This window comes from Pteronotus mesoamericanus, unplaced genomic scaffold (genome assembly GCF_021234165.1).
Source record: "Pteronotus mesoamericanus isolate MK-2021 breed Mesoamerican mustached bat unplaced genomic scaffold, CSHL_Meso_final scaffold_174, whole genome shotgun sequence".
NCBI classification, from domain to species: domain Eukaryota; kingdom Metazoa; phylum Chordata; class Mammalia; order Chiroptera; family Mormoopidae; genus Pteronotus; species Pteronotus mesoamericanus.
Genome location: NW_026555309.1, coordinates 14,492,520 through 14,511,012, shown reverse-complemented (window position 1 = coordinate 14,511,012; position 18,493 = coordinate 14,492,520). Strand labels below are relative to the sequence as shown.

Genomic DNA, 18,493 nt, shown 5'->3' with positions numbered 1-18,493 from the left:
AATCAAACTAAATTCTACACCAAAGATTTTGAAAGTACTTTAATTGTAAAGACTTACAAGTTTATTAGCAGACCTTTTAAAATTTTTAACCTGTCCTTTGAAACTTACCTTCAGAGCAAAAGCACATCCCACATAAGTAACAAAACGTTCTTCCTGAGCCGGCATTGGTAGCAAAACAGATACGGACTTCTGTGCCTATAACAAAAATAATACACCATTAACTACAACCATATAAGGTTTTTACTAAGCATCATTTTATAAACCAAAGAAAGCACAAAAGAGGAAGGTGGTGATGCTCTCAATAAACACACACACTCAAGTAATGTGTGTTTTAGCACTTGCTGCAATACTCTTTATCAGAAATATCTCCAAATAAAAAAGTTTCTTTATAAAGAGCATTTATCAGTTATTCAGGCACTGACATTCAGGTTAAATTCAGAAACTCACTTACTTTGAAGAAAATGAGCCAATAAAGGCCTGTTCCCACTGTGATGATAACAAATACATTGGCCAGATCACCAGCATAGTATACCAAGAATTTCATAACTGTCTGCAATTTAAAAACAGTATAATTGTTATAGACTCAAAATATTTATACTATCACTTAATAACATTATCTACCAGTTTCTTAAGCTTGTACCCTTGTTTCATGTATGTATGTGTTAGGTAGGATAGAGAGCAAACCAAGGCAGGGAGGAGGGAGACATGTCTCACCCAGTAGCCCTGAGCCTGGTATGGTAATATTGCCAGGTGTTCCAACACCACAGGAAATACCATGCTACATGGGAGGAGGGCAGCCCTTGAAATTCTATGTATCATCTCTACTGTTTGGGAAAGAAAGCCTTTGAAACTGTGCTTTCATCCCAAGGCCTGAAATGCAGAAAGGGCTCATAGTGCCCAAAGGAAGAAGCCCATGAACACCTTTGGGTATTCACGCCAACACCCCCCCACCACCCCGCCCCCTGACACACCCAACGCTGCCTCCACCTTTACCTGTCAAATCAGCATGTACCTTCTTCACCCCATCCTACCAACTATGTAAGTCCTCAGAACTAAGGACTTAGACTTGGTGCTCCTGGCCCTCTGGCCACAAATGCACCTGCCCATCCTGGCTCTCACCACTCCTGCACTTGCCACCCCTGCCTTTGGCGGCCCTTACCCTGCTTTGCCCTGAGCCTATGCCTTTCACCCCTCTGCCCCCACCTTAACTAGGCCTGCTCTTACTCTCTTCCATAAGAAAGATCACCAATCAACCCTCCATGCACATTAATAGACTTGCTGATCTGTAATTCTTTATTGTATTGGCGAGAAGAATGGAGTTACTGGGAGTTTCTTCCATAACGCATGGATCATTTAAACCAACTGTGGCCACTCCTAGATATCTTTGGGGTCCTTAATTTTTGGTCCATTCCCAATAGCTTCTGTCTTATTCAACCCTTCTCATCTTTGACCATCTAAGAATGTTAGGACTGCTTCCTAATTTTCTCCTACTTTGGAACCTTTCTCCTCAGTCTATCCTCCACACTACCACCAGAGTTAGCTTTCTAAAATGTAAATTGGATTGCAGCACTCTTCCTCAGTGACTCCTCAGTAAAATATAAATTCCTGACTTACAAGGTCCTTCACAACCTAAATAAAAATCCACTGTTTTTTAAAAAATATTTTGTTCATTTATTTTTAGAGAGAAGGGAAGGGAGGGAGAAAGAGAGGGAAAGAAACATCAATGTGTGAGAGACACATCAATCAGCTGCTTCTTGCATGCCCTCAACAAGGGACCCAGTCCGCAACCTAGGCATGTGCTCTAACTGGGAATTGAACCAGCAAACTCTTAGTTTACAGGCTGACACTCAATTCACTGAGCCACACCAGCCAGGGCCAAAATCAACTTTCTTTGCTTCATCTACCAATTCCAATGATTTAATAATTTGCACTCCACACACTTTCATCTCAAATATTTTGTGGAATGAAATGGGTACTGTTTCATCAAATTTTCTTCCCTTATTCTCTCTGGCAAACTCTCGTGAGCTCCAAGGGCAGAGGCCATGTCTGTCTTCGGTCACTATCACATGTTCACATGGCCTAACACCTGAGAGAGTGCCTGGAACTCAGACAGCAGGCCCTCAGTGACTATCTGTGGAATGCACAGATAAACCAGCTTTAAGTCCACTTCTCTAGGAAGACTTTCTAAACTATCCCAAAATGTAAATCAAGGCCCATCCTCGGATTCCTTAGCATGTTGGCTTTGGAGTCAGGAAGCTATCCCAGCACAAACAAGTTGCTGTGTTGCTTTTCTCATGTTCTCAATTAGCTAAATGGAAATACAACCTATTACTGAGTTGCTATGAAAACTAAATGAATAGAAAATTTATTTAACATCTGCCACAATTTCATCTGTGAAAAATGGGAAAATAACAATAATACCCAACTTCATATAACCATTGTGAGGATTAAATGAATTATACATGTAAAGCTTGAAAAAGTACCTGGTACACAGTAAATGTTCAATAAATGATAGATAAAAATAAAAACAAAAAATACTTTAAAAATTAAATGAGAAGTAAAACTACAAAGTTGATAAAGCATGGGAGAATATATTTTCAAACTTGAGATAGGGAAAGCTTTTTTTAAACAAGATCCTAAAAGCACATACAATACTGTAATATGAAGAACTATTCAGATGTGATAATATCAAAATTAAGAGTTTCTGTTAAACAAAGGAACACATAGAATGACAGACGAGAAGACATTTCAGCATCAAAAATCCAAAAGGGGGTTCATATTTAGAAAATACAGAAAAATCTTTAAATAAACAAGAAAAATTGGGAATCTAATAGAACAATGGGCAACAGATACAAACAGGCAGTTCACAAAAGGGAAAAACCAAATGATTAATGAGGCATATGAAGAGTAATCAGAGAAGTAAAAATTAAAACAATGCTATACCAGTTATACCATCAGGTTGGTAAAAAATGGAAAGACTGGAAAAATATCAAGTGTTGGTAAAGATGTGAGAAAACAAGGAGAGCAATGCTGGTGGGAATGCAGGCTGGAGCGCAGGAATGCGGGAGAGCAAGGAGAAGGTACGAACCTCTCCAGTTATATGCCCCAGAGGAACTCAAGGCAAACGTTTTACTCAACCCTAGCTCACATCTGTCTTATTAGAAAGATATAAAATAGTCAAAGATAAAAATATACTTAAAAACTCCTGAGACCATACCTGTAAGTCAATCACAGGGCTCCCGATGCGCCTCTTCCACCCTGCTGTCTTCAAAAGAGATGATAAGACAGCTAGCCCACCCAACACACCCAAAGCAATCTAAAGAAAAAAAACAACACTTAGGAATGTATGTAATTTCCCTCATCAATGTTCAAAAATGCTATAAATAGAAAGTATAAAAGTACTCAAAAAATGGTGGGGGACAGTATGCTCCAAGGACACAGGAGTGAATTTGAAGGGACCCCCCCCAATGACCAAATCTGGAACAATTTGAGCAAGAAAATAAATAGTAATGGAATATAATCACTAGGATAAGTAAGTATCCATATTGATTTAAATAAGTAACTGAATAAATAAGTCAGTGTGGGCAAAAGAACAGCTCCTCTTTATTGTAGAATCCAAATTGAAAAATATAGAAGACATTATGGAAACAGAAAATCACTATCACACAAATATCTCAGTAATACTTTTTACAGGCAAGAAGTGTCACTGGATGCTAAAATTGAGGGCAAAAGAATAAGTGGGATATCTGCATAATCTCAAAGTATCTCTCCCCAAGACATATTAATTTTAAATGGCAAAATACAGTGAGCTCTGGAGATACCATCTTAGCCATATGATCAAAATTAACATCAGGAATAAGACATACTGACATTAAGTAACTTCTGATATGATTCACTGATATGATTCAACATCATTTCTGTGGTATCTGTTCCAAGACTACATTTAAGCATGGGAAAATATCAGATAAACACAACTGAGGACCACAATAATTTACCAGTGCTCTTCATAAGTGTTAGGGTAGGTCATGAAAGACAAAAAACAAATGAGGAACTGTCACAAATCAAAGAAGAGACAGCTAAAAGCAATATGCAACCCTGGACTACATCCTAAAACAAAAATCGATGAGTAAAAAAATTTGTGAAATTCAAAGAGTATTTAGATTAGTTAATAGGACTACATCAATATTAATGTCCTGATTATGATCACTGCACTATAGTTGGATGTTAACATTAGGGGAGGCTGGATGAAGGATATAATGCAAATCTCTTTATTTTGACAACATTCCTGTCCATCTTAGGTTTTTTTAAATTAAAGAATATACTGTGAATACTTTAACAGGTTAAAATAAACTCACATCTGTCTGGATATGTGCTTCTTCTTGATTCATTTCATATTTGACTGAGAAAGAAACCTGATATTTAAAAGAAAGCAAATTAGCCATACTGAAATTATATAATACAAATCTACTTTTATTACAAAAATACATTTGTAGATGGACTTTACCATAAATGCTGTATTTTTGATCAATATTACTAGAGTTGACCCTTACTTACACATAAATGGATATCCTTTTGGGAATTATTCATGCTGTTTAAATATCCCTTTTGAATATACAATAAGGAAAGAGGGGTTAATTAGGAGCTAGGTTAGGTTCATTAACAGCAGTCAATCCAAACTAATCATATTTCACTTTCTTTTTTTTTTTTTTTAATAAATTTCTGGGTTTTTTTTTAAAGATTTTATTTATTTATTTTTAGAGAGAGGGGAAGGGAGGGAGAAAGAGAGGGAGAGAAACATCAGTATGTGGTTGCCTCTCGCGTGCCCCCTACTGGGGGCCTGGCCTGCAACCCAGGCATGTGCCCTGACTGGGAATCGAACCAGTGACCCTTTGGTTCGCAGGACGGCACTCAATCCACTGAGCCACACCAGCCAGGGCATATTTCACTTTCTGATAGGTTTGTGTAACTGAGGAAATGTGACAGATCTTACTTATCAAGAATTTAGCAACTGGCTCAACAATCACACCCTTTAATGGGCTAAACAAGAATTTTAGGACTATCACTATAGTAATATGTTATGAGACAGGAAGAGAAAGAAGAACCAGTAAAAGGTAAGAGAAACAGGGCTGTGAGAGGTAGGAGAGATAAGATACCTAGGTCTTACCATGGTTACAGAATAAGGAGTTTTAAGAAGACGGTCAAGAGTGTAGTGTCAAATGCTGTTTAAATGTCAAGTTAAAAAAATAAAGCCAGTGTTTGTAAAATTCATTGCTGACCTGCACTGAGTTTTTTTCCAAAGAAGCAAGATAGCAAGAGCCAGATTGCAAATGATGAAAAAAATAAATGGTTGGAGAATCAAAGAAAGAGATATGACAGCCAACTGAAAAGTTAAGGATTGAGGAAACATTTTATTGTTTGGTTATTTTAGTTTGTTTTTAAGATGGGGCAACCTGAAAGGTGTTATAAACAAAGAAAAAGGACTAACAGGGAATCTGGATGAATAAGGGGCTAGGGTTGGAACAAGACATTGGAGAAAGTCTGTAAACAATTAGAAGATTAGCTTTAAAAAGAAGGAAGGGCCCTTTTTTTTCTTAGGGGATAACCATTTAATCTCTCTGAGGAAAAAGTCTAGAAGGGTCTGGCTTGGCTTTCTTTCCCTCTCTCACCCCTCTTCAAAGCAGAAATGCTTTACTGGGTGAGGTTGAGGGGAGAAGCTAAGCATGTATGGCTCAGCCTTTTTCAGGTTCATTCTCTTAGGTGTAGCCTGTCTTCAGGACAAACATGGTCTCTCTTCCATATACACACCTTGCCAGGCAGGGGAGGCCTCTAGTTCTGTGTTTAAGTTTAATTGAATTGCAGAAGTGACAGAAAGCCTACTTGGCTGTAGGTTCAAACTGCATTCTCTAGTTCATTTCAGCACTACTAGTTATAAAGTTGATCATTTTAATCTCTTTCTACCTATTAAAGTGTGTCTTCAAGTGGGCAAGGCTGCCCACTGTAAAGTTTGAGTTCCTGGTTTAATTAGGCAAGGAGACAAATTGTAGAAGCAAGGAGGCCCAAGAGAACAGCGGCAGACACTGCATTGCAGCATGCCCCAGCATCCTGAGCAACGGTGCCCAACTGTTGGTAATGCTTTCTACTAAAAACTTAATTCTTGCTTTTTTAATACCCAGGATCCCTAAGAACTCACCTCCTACCATTATTAGTAAAAAATAATTAAGACGACTATATAAAGAACAGTGTTCATGTTAAACTTGTCTTTTGATTGTAATGTAAACTAATTCCATATTAACACATATAGAGGCACTGATTAGTAAGCAACTCACCTTCACAGACTGGCTGTTGGGATCTTTGATATCAATGTCACTGTAGCCAATGGTAATTAAGGGAGGGAAGATGTTTCCATTTTTTGTATTGGGCACAAGGCGGATGCTGTTTAAAAGAAAATACACTTCTTGTTATAAGTACATCTGGGCCCTTAAAACATATATTTAACTTACCGTTTCTTTTTAATTTAACATGGAGAGTTCTGGTGATCTTAGAACCAACTAGTTAATAAGGACTAGGGAAGGTTAAGCATAAACTAATGATATTAACACAATCTATGTTAAGTGGTTAAAACTTTAATATTAAAATAAACCCTCTGAGCCTTGGTTGATGTGGCTCAGTGGACTGAGTGCTGGCCTGCAAACCAGAGGGTCATGGGTTCGATTCCTAGTCTGGGGCACATGCCTGGGCTGCAAGTCAGGTCCCCGGTAAGGGGCACTCAAGAGCCAACCACACACTGATGTTTCTCTCCCCTTCCTTCTCCCTCCGTTAGCCTCTCTAAAAGTAAATAAATAAAATCTTAAAGAAATAATATAAAATCAACCCTGAGACAAACTAGAAACTGTTCTTGATATAGGTCCTATGATGTTTATAAGTGAAATCACTGAAATACTATGAAACATTTTTGAGCAATATTCTAATAAGAAGTGTTGCATAAAGCCTAGTGAAAGGCAGATAAATGCTGATTTTCAAAAGAGAAGGATGAATTCTTAGCAAAGTAATATGTCAGCTCTAATACTGTTTACAGCACATAGTGGGGTACATTTTGCTGAATTCGATGCATTGGTAATGTACAGTTTGTAAACTCAAAAGGGAAACTGCCAAGCTCCAGGGGCCAGCATCGTTCCACCAGGATCAAGTCAGGCAGGCCTGAGTAGGTTTGATTTCATTTTTACTAGGGATACATTAGCAGGTTGAAGGAATACTAAAAACAGTACATTTAGATTTCAGCAAGATACAAGACAAAGCTTCTGTACTGCCTATATCATAAGATTGCTATGAAAATAAATATAACAGTGAAAAAGATAAAATAATGCATGCTAAATTGTGAGACTAATGTAAGGTGATAGTGCTGAAATCAGCAATACCAAGGTACACATCATAAAATATTGGAACGGGAAAGTTGGTTAAGGCCTTAGAGACAGGAATCTCACTCTGGAAAAGGGAGAAATAAGGACCGAATGTAACAATAAGTGTCATTGTTAAAGTATACTAAAGTATACTAAGCAGAGGGAGGTGTTGCTAGTTAATCAGGGCCAACGTAAAATAGTAGCTATTAAAGGAGATGAAGATAAGAGGAGGCCTGCCTATTGCAATCAGCTGGCAGCCTCCTTCTAACATACCCATTTCTGCCCACTAATGCTCACCTTACCCCCCCGCAATCTCTCAATCCATTCTAATTCAACAGGTGTAGAGTGAGGCCTATAACGTGAACCCTGCGAGCTCCTCTGTCATAATTTTCTTCTTGGCTCCTCACCTCTGTTGGGATAAACCAATTAACACAGATAGCTAAAATGACCTTATGTATTGTTTCAACTTAATTGTTCTTATTGTTTTCATTTGCTAATTGTTGGTAAACACTCTATTTTATAACATTTTGCTGTATACTCCAAGCATAATTTAGTGCGTAAGACATTTGTTTACCTCAGTGATATTTGTGTAGCAATTCGAATTAATCTTGGCTGACTTCCTAAGTCATTTTCTCGTCCACTTAGTGCATCCACTAAGAAAATGCGCCGAGTCAGAAGCCACTTGCCAGAGTTACTGTCTTTTATCATAAAAAGAAAAAAAGTGGCATTAAAGATTACCTTCAAATTGTTCATGATGGTTCTCAAGGAGAAGCTTACTGAATACATTTAAAACACAAAATTAATACATTTTGTTTCAGGTAAGATGGTTGCAAGCATACCTATTGCTGTAAAAAATTCCTACTAGATTTCCCTACCTCAAGTTTTCTGATTGTTTGGACTTTTCATCAGTTTGGAACAATTTTCCCTGCAAATTACCTGAATAAGCAGAATTTTACAATATGGTAAACAACAAAATAAACTAATGTGTCCAAAAAGCAGCTCCAGTAGAACTTGAAGAAGCCCCAATTTACAGTTCTATTAGTTTTTCTCAGAACACACTTTTAGCAATATAATTGCTAAACAATAAGCCTGACACATTTTGTAAAAATTTCTAAATATACTAGCAATCTTATTGCTTTATTTTTTTAGCATGCTATATAAAACCATATAAGAGAGAATCTATGACCTTTCTTGTAATACGTGATTTATTAAATCTTCCAGCTGGTTGACTTTTTTATTGGGTTTAGCTCAGAGAAAAAATGGTACGTATGGATGTCTTACCTTGGTTCACAAACATTTTATTGTACTGAAGATTTAGGTTTAACACAGGCACGGCCCAAATATATTGGTGTTGATTTTCACTGGTATATTCAAGATATAAATCATAAAATACAGGAGTGGGAAAGTCGGTTAAGATCTTAGAGATAGGAATCTCACACTGGAAAATAAAAGCATCCCAAATGAAAATTACAGATCATATTTATTATCTTTAAAAGTGTTTTCTTTAATTTTATAAAATAAAATTTCTTTAAATTTCCTTGTTTATGTGCATTTCCATGTGCCTTCCAAAACATGAAGGCTATAAAGATGAATCTTTTTTTTTTTTAATAAGAGCCAAAAAAACCCCTAAGAGTCCTATAAGCCAGTGAAGAGGGAATGCCTTCATTCTCAACATTAAGGGTACAGCAATGAAAAGGTTTAAAAACTGTCTGTCCTACGGGATGAGGTCCTAGTTCTTTATCCTGATGTACGATGCTGGCTATGATTTGGCCCCCCTTAATAAAGCCAGGCTTATCTCCTCACTGCTCCCTGCCAGTTTATGGTCCATTTGTACTAATCTACTTGCAGTTCCTAAATATGTTATGTTATTCTATGTCTCCCTAATGTTGGAAATACTGTTTCTGCCTGACACTCCCTTCCCCACCATGTTCTCTTGGCAAATTCATATTTATTCTATAAGCCCAAGTATCACTAAGACTTTGAAACCCTTTTCTACTTCCTCACGAACTGCTGATGACCCCTCCTTTGTGCCAATATGGTACCTTGTCCACACGTATATAGCAAAACTTACATTTTTTGCAATTCTTTGCCTATATAGCTGCTTTTCCTACTATGCTATGAATTACTTGAGAGGCAGCTAAGTTCAATGGAAAAATCATGGTTTTTAAACTTGACAGAACATGGGCTACACAATTTATTTGATGCAAGACCTTGAGTAAATTACCTAACCTCGCTGAGCACCATTTCCTGATCTATGAAGCACAGATAATATGTATCTCACATAGGTATTTCATTGATCAGATAACAATGTCAAAATGCTGAACACACAGCAGCAGGCATTTAACAAGTGTTGATTCTCTTACTATGGGGGGCATACAATAACATTTTTTTTTGAAATAATATACAAGTCATTTTTAATAATAAAAGTAAATTCATATTCATGATTGAAAATTTTCAAGTATATTAGAAAAAACAAGGAAAGTCATCTGTAATCCCACAATCCAGACATAACTGCTCTTAAAAAATGTTTATTTTCTTCCAGTGTTTTCCATGATAGTATTTTTCATCATGGCTTTAAGAAAACTGGAATCAGTTTTGTTCTATGGTGTGTCTATATGAATTTAATCAAGAAATATTTTTGTAGACTACAGAATGTTTAAAGGCTCATAACATTCCTTTGTATCATACTGTAATTTCAAAATGGGTCACCAACAGAAGAAGGTCAGGAAGGGAAGGAGGGAAGAAAGTATGAGAATGGTAAAGGAAGGCATTTTTATTTGTTCTTGGGCGGTAGATGGAGAAGAAGGCAACATTTTCATTAGTCATTAAAAATAAAGTAATATTCTTACTTTATTCCAAGATGCTGAGAAGTAGATGTTATTTTTTTAAGACCTATATGCCTACAAGCAAATCAATAACTGATTATGAAAATCTAACACTATATGATATATAAGACTCTTAAGAGGACAAGGTACTTACTCTTTTCATGTTAGTTAAATTAAGATTCCTTATATCCAGAAAATAAAAATTATGTCAATCAGTGAAATTCTTCATTACTATTAAAAACATTTCCAGTTTCAAACATTCAAAGATTATTCCAACTATGTTAATGTGAAAATGAAACTAAAATACAGACTGTTTAATACAGCTCAAACTTACGTTTTGTTGATAGGTTGTTCCAAAATAATAAGCAGCATTTAATCTTGTTTCTGTGTCTGGACAAAGCTAGAGCAAAAGAATATAACTGATAAATATCTCTCACTAATGTTTGCTTGGCTTATAATAAGAATTCTCAAGTTCCAACATGGATATATACTTTATATACTACTATTTAATGTATTAAAGATATGAAAAGTTTAGGGCTAATTTTTCTTTTAAATTAAAATCATAATTTAATTTGGTTTTAAGAAATTCCAATTTAAAGCACAAGAAAATAAATCAACTGCAACAGAAACTGATACTCCATTCAAGCAATAAATTAGTTCTTTCCTAAGGCAAAAATAAGGCACATTTATAATTCTTTAGCTAGAATCATGCTCACCTGTAAAACACCACCTTCTAAAGTTTGCCATTTGAGAAAATTTCCTCTTACATCATAGGAAGCAGCAACAAACTTCAGTTTTGTATTCTGATTAAAGAAAAACAAGAATAAAGTAATGTCATATACTCTAAAAGCAATGCAATATTCTATAAAGAAATTTTCATTGATGGCTGATACTTTCTTTTTCCAGAAATAAAAAGTTAAATTCAATTATCTTGACTTTTAAGCAAAATTAATCTAGGTATCTCTATGGCTGAACATATCTAAAATAAATGGGCCATTTTTTTTCCATGAAAACTACTGTTTCAGATTTGAGGAGCAGTGCTATTAACAGATAAGCTCTTTTCAAACCTGTTAAATAGGGGTTGGGAGTAAGGGAGGAAATAATCTATTACTTCATTCTACAAAGTTAAAAAGTTGGAGGTGAGAATTTGGACCTGTGAAGTGCTGGGAAAATGGGAGAGAGTCCTCTTCTGTGTTTGGAAGCACTTCCTAAGTACGTAGAGACATAGAGGGACTGAGATTGTTTAGTATTTGGTGATGAGAGCGACCCTTCCCAACCCTACAAACTCCTCTTGCTGGCATAATCATATAATCCAGACTATGCATATATGTACTCAAATAAGACAGCTGAACTCTCTACTGTTTAGTTCCTATGAATGGCTGATACTTAGATTTAGGAATTATGACTAGTAACATTCTTATTACCTTTTCAAATTGTAAATCAGAATGTAGTTATCCTTTAATAATATAGTGCTTGTACCTGGTTTTGCCCTTTAAAACTGAAATTTGTAGGAAGAGGTGTAGTACTGAGTACTTGAGGTGCTAATCCTAGCTGATCTCCATAGAACAGCCATGGAAGATTCTGTCTCCTACAAACAATACAATTGTTTTAATAATGGGGAAGCCACATTTATATTAATATTTGTGAAAGTAACTGCACTGAATTTGGTCAAAATGACAGTTCGCCAGTTAGAATGTCCTTACCAAAATGAAACAGAATGAACAGTGCGCAGTCCAGCAGTATTTTCAAAGACAAACTGAAATAGTCGGCATGCATCAAAAGTGGCAGAGTCGTAAGAATTCATGTTCATCACACATATATTTCCGAGAGCTTGGCAAGATGTTAAGTTGGCATATACCTACAAGAGAACAATGACAAAGAAATGTAATATGGATTTTAAAACCCTAAGAAAAGTTGATGTAACAGATTATGCTTGGTTTTAATTTTACCTATTCTACAAATTCTTCTTTCATGTATTCTTTTACTTTTTGATACCTTTCCTCTAGTTTAAGTACAAAAGAATTTACCATGCAGCAGAAGGATGTGTATATTTTAATTATAAATTTTAGGCTGAAATAAAAAGATAAACAATTGAAAGAACTAACTAAAAACTTAAAGCATGACATTAAAAAGGCTATTAAGTAGAATAATTATATTTGAAAGAATAATTTGTTTACACATTAACTCTTATATACATATAAATCTAATTTTTAAGCTATTTGTTTTATGAATAACAAAGTAAGATCATTCGTTGAGACCCTCAGAGTTCTCAGTTTTCCTTATCAGAAAAAGCATACTCCATTTTTATAATTATTCAAGTCAAAACACTAGAGAGATCTTTTTCTCCCTTCCGATATCCAACTCATCAGTAAATCATGTTAGCTCAATCTTCAAAAAATTGGGTTAGCCCAACAGTCTGAATGGTTTTTTCCATAAAATAAAAAACACATTTTTCATTTTCACCAATAACTTTATTGATTTGGAAATTTTGAGTATGTTGGCTATCTTCTGCATGGTATAATGTTAATCTCAATTAATGTCTGGATTTGATTGTGATCCACTTCAGCTGGTCTACCTGACTGTGGAGCACTGTCCAGCGAGAGATCTTCAGCATGAAACTTTGCAAACCATTTTCTTAAAAAAAAGATTTTATTTTTAGAGAGAGGGGAAGTGAGAGAGAACGGGAGAGAAATACTGACATGAGAGAGAAATGTTGGTGGGTTGTCTCTTGTATGTGCCCCAACCAGGGCCTGAACCTTCAAGACAGGCATGTGCCCTGACTGGGAATTGAACCAGAGATGCCCAACCAACTGAGCCACAACAGTCAGGAACGCAAACCACTTCTGACACATTCAATCCGTCACAGCACCTTCTCCATAGACTGTACAGATCTTTTATTTGCATTTCAGTTGTGTTTTTACCTTTCTTAAAATAATAAAGCATAATATGCCAAAAATGTTGCTTATATTCTTCCATCTTCAATATTAAAACGGCTACACAAAAATTCACCAATTTAGTAAGTTTTTTTCTTTTTAAATGCATGCAGATATGACAGCTGTCAATACAATCTAACAAAATTGTTTCAAAGAAAGTTAAAGATAACTAAGCGCCACTAAAGCCATCTTATAGAAAAAAACCAAATGAACTTTTTGGCCAATGCAATATAAAAAGAAGTATATCCAAAAGTATATCTCATTTCGACAGTACTACCCTTGTCCATGCGTCAACTATCCCTTAAAAGAGTATTCTAATATTCTCCTAATTGGTCTCCTTGCTTCTGTACTTGCCCCCAGAAAATCTACTCTCCATGCATTAATAATCCCTTTAAAATCTAAAGTTTAATCATGTCTTCCTTTGCAGAAAATCCTTCTTTTTTCCCTTATAGTAAACTCCAGGTCCTAGCCACAGACACTCCTTTCATCCCTGAACTCATTTTTCCATTTTGCCTGCTCACTCTGCTCCAGCCATTCTAGCCTCTTTCCTATTTCTTAAGTATGAACAAGCTGGGTAAGTGTGCTTTGGAACCCTCTGTACTTGCTGTAGTCTCTGCTAAGAACATTCTTCCTTTTACATGGCTCACTCTCACTTCCTCCAAATCTCTACTGAAATATAACCCTTTCAAAGATGTCTGTACTGATCACCCTATGTAAAATAGCATCCCCTTCCATTCTCTGTGTTCTTTATCCTGATTTATTTGTATTCATGGCACTTAGCATCACCTGGCATTTACTTAGATTATAATTCTACAAGGGATTTTTTTTGTCTTTTTCTGAAATACAAAACCGGAATTGAGAACAGGGCCAACCACATAGTAGGTCATCAATAAATATTTACTAAATGACAGAATGAATCAGTGTCCCCTAACACTAAATTTCAGCCAAGTAAGTTTAGAGACATTCAATTTGTATATAATGAAACACAAAATGAATAACATTTTCTTTATGTATTCTCTTTCAATCCACCAGAAAGACTTACAGGCTATGACTAAGGCGATACCACTACTTAGAGAGAAAACTTGTATAATTTGGGGGAAAATTGTTTCAAATAAAGTTAAAGATAACTAAGCGCCACTCAATTTGTATATAATGAAACACAAAATGAATAACATTTTCTTTATGTATTCTCTTTCAATCCACCAGAAAGACTTACAGGCTATGACTAAGGCGATACCACTACTTAGAGAGAAAACTTTTATAATTTGGGGGAAACATGGTACAATTCTTCAAAATGATATAAAATTATTTTTAAAAAATTCAAACTTACCCAACAAGCAGCTGCTGATGATTGCAAATATTTTGTAAACCATTCTGAAGTAAAAGACATGCCCTGCAAACAAAAAGATGAATTTTAGTTTTAAGTTCAAATAAAGATTCCTTAACACTACACTATAAGGAAGATATTAATATGCATATTGTTGAATGCAAAAATGCTAACATTACTTTCTCAATGTGATTTAAAAAACAGACTTTAGACTATCAGTGTTCCAGTCAAGAGGGCAGCATAGGTAAACGTGGTGCGACTCCTCACATAACCACATCAAAATTACAACTAAACTGCAGAACAACTATCATTCAGAACCACCAGAACTCGAGCTGAATGTTAAGTCCTATAACTACGGAATTAAAGAAATCAAATCCAGATTGGTAGGAGGGTTAGAGATGAAGAACAAGCTGGTGCCACACCATGTGTAGTGGATAACAATCAGTAGGGATCTCTCAGGAGCAAAGGGTCCCAGGCCCACACCAGGCCATCCAGCCCAGGGAAGTAAGTTCCCATAATGTCTGGGTGTAAAAACCAGGGGAGATTAGAGCTGTATAAGACAGACATTTCTAGAGTCCCAGGCAGTTCCTCTTAGAGGCTCTGCACACAGACTTACTCAGACTCATAGGCTCTGAGCTCCAGCATGGGGTCAGCAGATTGAAAGGCACCAAAGACATACTGGGAGAAACTGAATTGGCCAGCATCAGGGTGAGAACTGGAGGGCAGCTTTCTCCCAGACTGAAGTGGTGGCAGAGGCTTTTGTTCCTCTTCTGAGCCCTTCCCCCTGCATAGAGCCAGAAGGCGGGAGCCATATCTGAGACTCCAAGCCTGGCTCACATGGTTTGCACCACCCTGGTGATTCCCTGAAGCCCCATCCCACTCAACTTTTGGGCCCATCCAAGCTGTTTCCAGTCGCTTTTCCAAAGGTATGGCTTGTTTCGACTCATGCTTCAGATATTTCTAAACTCTCTTAAGCAAGCAGCATCTGGCGCCCAGTGAGCCCTGTAACTCTGGCTAAGTGGCTGCAGGCCCAGCACTAGCAGCAGCCAGCCTTGAGTTACAGGCTGGCCTCACATGGGCACCTCTAAGCCCAGCACAAGGAGCAGCCATCTGCAGATCACTCTGTAGCTTATGCTGGGTTGCTTGGGAGAGAAAACAGGCAGTGGCTGACTTGGATGTGCCAATAGCAGTCAAGACTTAATTACAATAGGACGGTGTACACAGTCCACATGAGCTCATCTCCAGTACCTAGCTTGGGTGATAGGTAAGGCTGTGCCACTGGATCCTACAGGACACCTACTACATTAGGTGACGCTACCAAGACAGGGAGATGTAGCAGCTCTACCCAATAAATAGAAATAAACACAGGAAGGCTACCAAAATGAGGAGAAAAAGAAACATGAACCAAATGAAAGAACTGATCAAAACTCCAGAGAAAGAACTAAACAAAATGGAGATAGGGAATCTACTAGATGCAGAGTTCAAAACACTGGTTATACGAATGCTCAGTAAGTATTCAAAGTGATGAAAAGCAAAAACCTACAACCAAGATTATACTACCCAGCAAGGCTATCATTTAGAATCAAAGGGCAGATAAAGAGCTTCCCAGACAAGAATGCTCAGTGAGAACCTCAGCAGCAAAATAAGATCTAGTCAGAAATGAAGGATACACTAATTGAAATAAAGAACAATTTACAGGGAGTCAACAGTGGAGTAGATAAAGCCAAGAATCAAATCAGTGATTTGGACTATGAGGAAGCAAAAAGCATCCAATCAGAATAGCAAGAAGAAAAAAATCCAAAAAAATGAGGATAGCGTAACAAGCTTCTGGGGCAACTTAAAGCAAGCATACCAACGCTTGCATCATGTGTGGTGACAGAAGGAGAAGAGAGAGAGCAATAAATTGAAAACCTTTTTGAAAAACTAATGACTTAAAACTTCCCTAACTTGGTGAAGGAAATAGACATACAAGTCCAGAAAGTGCAGATAGTCCCAAACAAGATGAACCCAAAGAGGTCCATACCACGATACATCATAATTAAAATGTCATGTTAAAGAGAGAATCTTAAGAGCAGCAAGAGAAAAGCAATTAGTTACCTACAGGAGAGCTCTCATATAAGACTGTCAGCTGATTTCTCAAAAGAAACTTTGCAGGCTAGAGGGGATTGGCAAGAAGTATTCAAAGTGATGAAAAGCAAAAACCTACAACCAAGATTATTCTACCCAGCAAGGCTATCATTTAGAACCAAAGGGCAGATAAAGAGCTTCCCAGACAAGAAAAAGCTAAAGGAATTCAACACCACCAAACCAAGAATCATATGAAATGTTAAAGGGTCTTCCTGAGGAAGAAGAAAAAGAAGATCAAAATATGAACACTAAAATGGCAATAAATACATATCTATCAACAGTAGAATCTAAAAAACAAAATAAACAAACAAGCAGAACAGAAACAGAATCATTGATACAGAGAACATTTTGATGGTTGCCAGACAGAAGCGTGGTAAGGGGGCTGTGTGAAAAAGGTGAAGGTATTAAGAAGTACAAATTTATAGTTACAAAATAGTCATGGGGATATAAAGTAGAGCAGAGAGAATATATTGTAGTAGCCAAAGGACATATATTTATGATCCATGGACGTGGACACAAATGTGGGGATTGCCTGAGGGAGGGGGAGAGGGCTTGGTGGAGGAGGCAAAGGAGGAAAATTGGAACAAATATAATAAAATAAACAATAAAATATAATTTAAAAAATGAAAAAACAGACTTTAACAGGAATGTAAGAATTAACTCTAACCAATGTCAGTTTTTACAAATAGGACTGCTTTACAAAATCATGTCACTTAGGCAAAAGTAAAGGGAAAAAAATGTGTGTCTATAGTCCAAAAAAACTATTATGCCCATTTCAATAATACAAAAAACAAAATGTCAAAAAATAAAAGAAAAACTAGATCTTTACTTAGTATTGAACAGTTAACATTTGCTGATTTAGGATTATTATAATGTATTAAATTTGAAAGTAATAAAAAAGAAATATTGGTGAATGATTTCTAAGCAACTGAAGATTGGGGATATGTTGAGTAACAGTTAAAATCTCCAAAGTGTTGATTCTCAAACAGTGATGGGCAGTAGAATCACCTGTGGAACTTCCTAAAAACAGAAAATGCCTAGCTTCACTTGAGACAAAATGAATCAGAATATCCAGGGTGAGACCAAAGCATACATGTGCTCTGAAAGCTACAGATACATGCCTCTGGCTAAGAACTGCTTTAAAGTTTATCTGTGCATGTTGCTAAAGTACAAGATGCTAAGGAGCACAATTCAGAGTAAATTCTCTGGATATGGACATAGGAGGTAAAACTAAGTGGCACATCACACCACAGCTATCAAAGGAATCTAAAACAAAATTGAATCACTATTTTTATCTCTTCAATCAGCAAAAGTTCTCATGTGTAAGGAAAAAAACATATGTATGAAGGTTGAAAATGCACCAAAAAACTAGTAAAAATGGAAAGTAATGACAATAGCACTGGGAAATGCATGTAAAATGAAGCCATAGATAATGCCAGTAAGAGTATTAAAGTTGTATAATCCTTTCATAAAATAACATCCATTCACTTTAACCTAGGAATTCAGAAACACTTAGAAAGTTTATTTGAAGAAAAAATCTATCCAAAGGAAAAAACAAAACTATGTGCATAAAATGGTTGATAGTACTATTATTAAAAACAGAAAACTTAGATATTCAATGAAGGTGTACAATTTAAAACAAGAATATTATGTTGACTACTTAAAACTATTATTATATTGGTTGAGCCTGGAACATAACATAGAGAAACAAAGGTAGTGCCTAAAGACTTACGGAGACATGTCAAAATAATACAGGAGCTATCTCAAAGGGAAGTACAACCTTGGGACAATTTGAGCTTTGAAAAGAAGAATAACATTAACATTATAACATGCTGAATAAACAAAGATTCTATGAGTTTACAGTAGAGCTAAAAATAAGAGGCC

At 36.3% G+C, this 18,493-nt stretch overlaps 1 protein-coding gene across 3 annotated transcripts in view; it reads right to left on the bottom strand.

Moving 5' to 3' along the window:
• Positions 1 to 18,493, bottom strand: part of TMEM67 (transmembrane protein 67) — a 52,348-nt gene that overhangs the window by 19,557 nt on the left and 14,298 nt on the right. For all 3 annotated transcript variants that reach the window (XM_054590259.1, XM_054590260.1, XM_054590261.1), the window contains exons 7-18: positions 14,486 to 14,548; positions 11,926 to 12,080; positions 11,702 to 11,810; positions 10,939 to 11,025; positions 10,557 to 10,622; positions 8,679 to 8,835; positions 7,972 to 8,095; positions 6,327 to 6,432; positions 4,356 to 4,412; positions 3,218 to 3,316; positions 452 to 550; positions 109 to 195 (exon numbers count right to left, since the gene is read on the bottom strand). In XM_054590259.1, the coding sequence (XP_054446234.1) occupies positions 109 to 195; positions 452 to 550; positions 3,218 to 3,316; positions 4,356 to 4,412; positions 6,327 to 6,432; positions 7,972 to 8,095; positions 8,679 to 8,835; positions 10,557 to 10,622; positions 10,939 to 11,025; positions 11,702 to 11,810; positions 11,926 to 12,080; positions 14,486 to 14,548 (1,209 nt within the window). The remainder of the gene's footprint in view (positions 1 to 108; positions 196 to 451; positions 551 to 3,217; positions 3,317 to 4,355; positions 4,413 to 6,326; positions 6,433 to 7,971; positions 8,096 to 8,678; positions 8,836 to 10,556; positions 10,623 to 10,938; positions 11,026 to 11,701; positions 11,811 to 11,925; positions 12,081 to 14,485; positions 14,549 to 18,493) is intronic.